At 55.1% G+C, this 6,721-nt stretch overlaps 2 protein-coding genes across 2 annotated transcripts in view; one reads left to right on the top strand and one right to left on the bottom strand.

Moving 5' to 3' along the window:
• The window catches only part of PRPF4 (pre-mRNA processing factor 4), an 8,377-nt gene extending 3,165 nt beyond the window's left edge, over positions 1-5,212 (top strand). Inside the window, exons 5-11 of the mRNA XM_031059260.1 lie at positions 828-889; positions 1,491-1,614; positions 2,754-2,843; positions 3,410-3,532; positions 3,834-3,941; positions 4,026-4,144; positions 4,283-5,212. Coding sequence (XP_030915120.1) covers positions 828-889; positions 1,491-1,614; positions 2,754-2,843; positions 3,410-3,532; positions 3,834-3,941; positions 4,026-4,144; positions 4,283-4,476 — 820 coding nt within the window. The 3' untranslated portion in view covers positions 4,477-5,212. The remainder of the gene's footprint in view (positions 1-827; positions 890-1,490; positions 1,615-2,753; positions 2,844-3,409; positions 3,533-3,833; positions 3,942-4,025; positions 4,145-4,282) is intronic.
• A 718-nt stretch (positions 5,213-5,930) lies between these two features.
• WDR31 (WD repeat domain 31) overlaps positions 5,931-6,721 on the bottom strand; it is an 8,105-nt gene continuing 7,314 nt past the window's right edge. The window contains exon 10 of the mRNA XM_005423790.2: positions 5,931-6,329. Coding sequence (XP_005423847.1) covers positions 6,169-6,329 — 161 coding nt within the window. The 3' untranslated portion in view covers positions 5,931-6,168. The remainder of the gene's footprint in view (positions 6,330-6,721) is intronic.

Genomic DNA, 6,721 nt, shown 5'->3' with positions numbered 1-6,721 from the left:
GGAATGCCAGGGAAATACTCACTCTGGGTGCTGAACGTGGTTGGGATGACTCTGAGATGCCCTTTCTGAGCATGCTAAGCCAGATTCCCAGCTTAACCAAACAGAGAGGCTCAAGCAGAGCGTGTGCTGCCCCCCTAATCCTGTTTACTCCAGAGGATTTGCTTCTCCCCTCTGCCCTGTCTGTCTGGTTGGATTCTTTGGATGAGTTGTGGGCAGATGCCAAACTCCAGCCAGCTCTGTGTCAGAGCTGCAGCTGCAGAGCTCTGGGGCTGGGGGCACATACCATGGGTGGTTCTGGGGGGCTGAGCTGTGCCCCCAGGCAGTGCTGGGCCAGGCTTGCCCTGGCCCTCCTGCCTGGAGCTGGAGTGGCTCTGAGGGGCAGCATCTCCCTTTGAAAGTGACTTTCCAAGGGCCTCTGCCTCCTCCTGTGCACGTTTGCCTCCCTCACCTCAAGCTTTGGCTGGGGATAGCTCTGGGCTGGTTGTACTTCAGTCATTTATTGATGATTTTCTTTGTCTTTCTTGCAGTCCTTGAATAACTTCTGCAGCCAGATTGGGGACGATCGCCCGCTGTCCTACTGCCACTTCAGCCCCAACTCCAAACTGCTGGCCACAGCCTGCTGGTGAGCCTGCCTTGGCAGCACCTGCTCTGGGGGCTGGGAGGGCACAGCAGTGGTTTTGGAGCCTTGGGAGTTGTGAGAGGCTGCTCTGAGCTCTCATCACCTCACTTTAGAGCTGAGCAGAGATTGATTGATCTGAGCTGGTTGAACAAGAACATTGATCTGTCCCTTGCTGTCCTTCTCCACTGACATCCATTCCTTGTGTTCACAGGAGTGGGCTGTGCAAGCTCTGGTCTGTGCCTGACTGCAACCTGGTTCACACCTTACGAGGTACTGAGGGGCTCTCACTGAGGCTTTTGGTTCTTTTGTTTCTCTCTGTGCTGAGCTCCCACATCTGAATTACTTTGTGGTTTAAAATGTTGTGTTCAGGCAGATTTCTGTCTAACTGAGAGCATCCCTTGGCTTGGGAGCATGGGAATGTGTCATATAATGAGAAGGGAGACCTGGCCTTCAGCTCAAACCTCAGCTCCAAGTTTGCTGTTTCTGTTTCTGAACAGTTTGGTTTGGTTTCCAAACCTGGTTTGTGTTACTTGAGTTACAAACAGCAGCAGTTTTGGGCAAGTCACTTGACAACAGTGACGTTCTTTGAGTAGTGGTCACAACTTGGACTAAATACAGATGTGAGGACAAATCCTTTGATTCATATATTGAATTTTTGAGGGTTCCAAACCTTCATTTTGGATGCTCTGCCTTGGGTGCTCCTGGAAGTGCAAGTTTGGCTGTGGGTGACAGGGCAATGCCACCCAGCACTGAGGACACAGTGAAGAGTTCACTGGCACCTCCCTCACCAGTGCCAAGGAAATGCTGCTTGTCTGAAGAATTGGCCAAGATCTTGTGGCAGATTCTAAATTTTGGTTTTCTTTCCCTTCAGGACACAGCACCAACGTGGGGGCCATCGTGTTCCACCCCAAGGCCACGGTGTCCCTGGACAAGAAGGACGTGAGCCTGGCCTCGTGTGCAGCTGATGGCTCTGTCAAACTCTGGAACCTGGAAAGGTCAGAACCATTCCAGATGTGCACAGCTGCAGCATTGCTGTGCTGGGGTCCATTCCACGTTCCTGCAGACATTTACCATCCTCCTGCCAATATGACCTTTTCTTGTAGCTGCCCCAGTGCTCTCCCTGGCCTCAGTATGTGCCACCCTGTTCAGCAGAAGGGAGATCACCCTGATTAGGGAGCCAGGGGGAGGGAGATGGTCTGAAAAGAACTGAGGAAGAATTGCTGCTGGGCATTGCTGAACTGCTGGGGGTGATGGATGGAAGGTCTGGGGACTGTTTCATTTTAACAGCTCACTTAGGAGAAAATTGCCCCTCTTGGATATTAAGAAATGAATTTTTGAGTGGTTGGAAAGCACCAGGATTTGGAGAGGGATTGACCAAATACACAACCAGGCACAAAAAGTTCTGCCTGTGCTGCAAACAAGTGGCTGTCAGTGCACAGAGGAGCTCTGGCAGATGGGCAGCACCTCCCTCAGGCCTGGGGAGAGGAGAAGGGTTCAGGTACTGAGCCTCAGCATCACCTGCTTGAGAAGTGGAGCCTGCAGGGCTCCTGGGAGGGGCAGGCAGCTCCCAGTTGTTTATCCTTAGCTGAAATCAGTTTGTAACAGCAAAAGTGCCCCTGTGGAAAGGGACAGGGGGTTTGTTAGGCTCATATGACCACGTCTCTTAATTAACCTGTTGGAAAGAAACTTCATTGCTGTTCAGGTGGTGTATGAATGCTCCTGACCTGCTGCTTTTCATTCTGGGAGAATAAATGTCCCCTCCATCCTGTCTGCCTGCATCCTGCAGAACAGCAGGAGTTGCTGCAGTTCAGGATGTTGTGTTCTCAGAACTCCCTGCAGTTCAGGTAGTTCATGGTTTGTTTCTGTACTTCCAAAAGTGCTAATGACAAGGACCTTGTTAATTTTCATTAATAATCATCATCATCCCAGGAGAGCTTTACAGCCAACAGGAGGTGTGGAGAAAGGGTTTCACTCAGAGCTTGGAGTGTGGCAGAGTTCAGAGTCATTGGGTACAGCTCTGATGTTCCTGCCTGGTTTGGTTTCCTCAGCAGAGCTTCTGCTGCCATCACAATGTGTGAGCAAAGGCCTGGCTCGAGCCAGACCCCAGTGGCCAATGGTTTGTTCTGTGTTTCAGTGATGAGCCCGTGGCAGACATCGAGGGACACAGCATGAGAGTGGCCCGTGTGATGTGGCACCCCTCAGGGAGGTTCCTGGGCACCACCTGGTAAGGACACCTGGGCACTGGCATCCACAAGTGACCATGGGCTGGTCACCATGGCTTCCAGAGGTGACCATGGCTTCCAGAAGTGACCATGGGCTGCCCAGCTGGTGGCCCTGTGGTGTCAGGGCTTGTCCACAGCAGGGCAGGGCTTGGCCATTGTGACCACAGCTGGGCTGCTGCAGTGTCAGGGACAGGAGGTCATTGGGATTTCTTTCCCTGCCCCTGTGTGAGATACTGGGAATAAAATGCTCCCAGGGTTGGTGAAATATCCTGTTGTTCTCCCTGGACTTACATGGAGACCAGGGGAAATAGCCTCAAGTTACACCAGGGAAGGTTTAGGTTGGATATTGGGGAAAAAATGTCTTCACAGAAAGGGTGGCCGGGCACTGGCGCAGCTGCCCAGGGGTGGAGTCACCATCCTGGAAGTGTTCAAAAAACACCCAGATGTGGCACCTGGGGACGTGGGTTAGTGGTCAATGTGGTGGTGCTGGGTTAACACTTGGACTCCATGCTCCTGGAGGGCTTTTCCAGCCTGAGTGACTGTTATTAAGGAGAGCTTTGTTCCTCAGCTACGACCACTCGTGGCGCCTGTGGGACCTGGAGGCGCAGGAGGAGATCCTGCACCAGGAGGGGCACAGCAAGGGCGTCTACGACATCGCCTTCCACACTGACGGCTCCCTGGCTGGCACCGGGTGAGTGCCCGCTCTGCACCAAGGGTTTTACTGGGACCAGGGATTTCTGCTGGGCAATGGCTCCCACTGCCAGAGGGCAGGGATGGATGGGATATTGGGAATTGTTCCCTGTGAGGGTGGGCAGGCCCTGGCACAGGGTGCCCAGAGCAGCTGTGGCTGCCCCTGGATCCCTGGCAGAGCCCAAGGCCAGGCTGGGCAGGGCTGGGAGCAGCCTGGGACAGTGGGAGGTGTCCCTGCCATGGCCAGGGTGATCTGTAGGGTCCCTCCCAGCCCAGCCCAGTGTGTGATCCTGTGCTTGCAGAGGCCTGGATGCCTTTGGCCGGGTGTGGGACCTGCGCACGGGCCGCTGTATCATGTTCCTGGAAGGGCACCTGAAGGAGATCTATGGGATCAACTTCTCCCCAAACGGGTAAGGAGGGAGCTGGCACTTATGTGGGAGCTCTGAGTGTAAACTCCACTCCCTGAACACTGCTCTGCCTCCCCTCCTTGGCAGGTACCACGTGGCCACGGGTAGTGGGGACAACACCTGCAAGGTGTGGGACCTGCGGCAGAGGAAGTGCATCTACACCATCCCTGCCCACCAGAACCTGGTCACCGGCGTCAGGTTTGAACGTGAGTCCCTGCTGCTCCCTGTCCCTCCCCTCTGGCAGCTCACATGCACACCTGCAGCTCAGCAAGGCCTGTGCTGCTGAGCAGGGATGTCATGTTTTCATTGCAAGTCTCACTTCTCCCCTTTCTCCTCCTGTGCAGCCAACCACGGGAATTTCCTGCTCACAGGCGCCTACGACAACACGGCCAAGATCTGGACCCACCCTGGCTGGTCCCCCCTGAAGACACTGGCAGGGCACGAGGGGAAGGTGATGGGCCTGGACATCTCCCTGGATGGGCAGCTCATTGCCACCTGCTCCTACGACAGAACCTTCAAGCTCTGGACAGCTGAGTAGCTCAGAGGGACTGGTTATGGACTGGGACAGGGACATTAATGACTTTTGGTTGCTTCTTTATGTTAAAGAAAAAAAACAGGAATCCAGTGTTTTACAGCATCTGCAGTCATGGCTGCTCTGGAGTTTGGGTGTGTTTGAAGCACCACTGTTGGCCTGGGCTTGGTTGGTGTCAAGTCTTGGGGCTTTTCCCACATTTTGGACTGGTTTTATACTGCAGGTACCACTTTCTGCTGTAATTTGATCCATGTACTTCTACCCTCCCTTCCAAGTTCAGCTCCCAGGTGTCCTCCAAACATTTGCAGTAACCACAGAGCATCTCAGGTTTGGGGTGTGGTTCAGCTTCTGTCACTGCCCTTCTCACCTTCCTTTTTGGTAGGAGTGTGACTTCAACTTGATTTGCATTTAGAGAGAGCCCAGAGGGAGAGGCATGTGGTGCCCTCCTTCCTCTGCCTCCACACAGGTGTCTCTGGATGGAGATCTGCATCCCCCTGGATTCACTTAGAGTAGATGTCCAAGGCCAGGGAATCTCTTCCAGGTACCACTTTGTGTCCTACTCCATGAGTTGTCCCATGGACTGGGTGTTGCAAATCCATTTCAGCATCTCCTGTTTGGGGTTTGCTGTGTGAGGTCATTCGGTGTAGGATTGTCTTGTTCTGCCCTGCCCTGGGGAGAGCTTTTGTACTTGTTTGTTGTTTAAATTGAGGTTTTGCAAATAATGTGCCCTGGAAGATCTAAACAGCTTTTGAATGTGTATCCTGGGCTCTGGGTCTCACAAGGAATGGAGAAATGACAGGAATTTCACAGTGCACAGTTTGATTTCTGATGGTGTGAAAAACAGCTGAGGGGAGATTCTCAGGGTCTGCAGCTCCTCCCGAGGGACAGCTCCCATCTCTGCTCTGGGACAGGGACAGGAGCCAGGGCACGGCTGGGGCTGGGCCAGGGCAGCTCAGGCTGGAGCTCAGGGCAAGGTTCTTCCCCCAGAGGGTGCTGGCACTGCCCAGGCTGCCCAGGGAATGGGCACGGCCCCGAGGCTGCCAGAGCTCCAGGAGCCTTTGGCCAGCGCTGCCAGGGATGGACAGGGTGGGGTTGTGGGGGGGCTGGGCAGGGACAGGGGCTGGGCTGGGGGATCCTGGTGGGTCCCTTCCAGCTCAGGAGGTTCTGTGATTGGATGGAAACCTTCAGGAGCAAAGAGAAGACAGAGTCATCTCCCTGTTGTTAGCTGGAGAGCAGCTGTGTGTTCCTTGGGAACGTGAGCAGAGTTCCTTCCAGGGAAAATACGATGGAGTGAGAAGTCAGCAACTAACACAAGAATTATTTCATTGCAGTCTCCTCTGGTCCAAGCCCAGGTCCAGCTGTGTGTGCTCAGCCTTGGTCCTGGTGTCTCATCTCCTCCCTGTGCCCAGCCCGTGCCTCTGGTTGCAGGGAGCCTTTGTAAGGAAAATGCAGGAGGCTCAGTCAGGAGCAGGAGCTTGGCCTGAAGGCTCCCAGGGTTTGGCTTTTCTCCTGGACAGCTCTGATGCCTCCCTGTCACCCACAAAGCAACCAGCAACTCAGGCACAGAGTCCTTGCTGCCCACCGTGAGGGCAGCTCTTGGGGGTCACCTCCCCTCCTGGGACAGTCTGTGACAGGGACTTCCAGTGCTCAGAACGCTGCCACCTCCTCCAGGGACAGTGTCTGATGGGGTTCCAGTGCTCAGAACGCTGCCACCTCCTCCAGGGCCAGCTCTGCTCCGCCCCTCACTCGGAGCACGTGGATGCCGGAGTTGGAGCTGGCGCAGAGCAGGGTGGAGCTGTCGCAGGCGGCCAGCGAGGCCAGCGGGCCCGAGCCCTCGAGGCACAACGTGGCCAGACAGGCTGCAAGGGAAGGGACAGGGAGGGAGGCTGAGTTTGCTGAGGTGGGACAGGGCCACACCAACCTCCCAGCTCCAGGCTCTGCTCCCCTGAGGTGGGTGAATGCTGCCTGAATCCACGCTTCCAACACCCTGGGACGTGCTCCTGATAGAGAGAATCACCCCTGTGCACCGCGCAGTCAGGCCGTGGCTGACAGGGATCCACACTGGGCTCAGGCTCTGCCCCTTCCTGGGAGGGGAAGCAGGGCTGGATGGACCTACAGCCCCCACTGGGCAGAGCTGCAGGATGTGCCTGGAGCCATTTCCAACACTCCTTTTTCTCCCAAATTTCTTCGTTTTCCTAAGGGCTGTGCTACACTCACCACATGGTTTTGATGAATCTCCAAGAGGGAAAGA

The sequence above is a fragment of the Geospiza fortis genome, unplaced genomic scaffold (assembly GCF_000277835.1).
Source record: "Geospiza fortis unplaced genomic scaffold, GeoFor_1.0 scaffold85, whole genome shotgun sequence".
NCBI lineage: Eukaryota > Metazoa > Chordata > Aves > Passeriformes > Thraupidae > Geospiza > Geospiza fortis.
The sequence above is the reverse complement of the archived record's forward strand: the minus strand, read 5'-3'. Positions and strand labels throughout refer to the sequence as shown.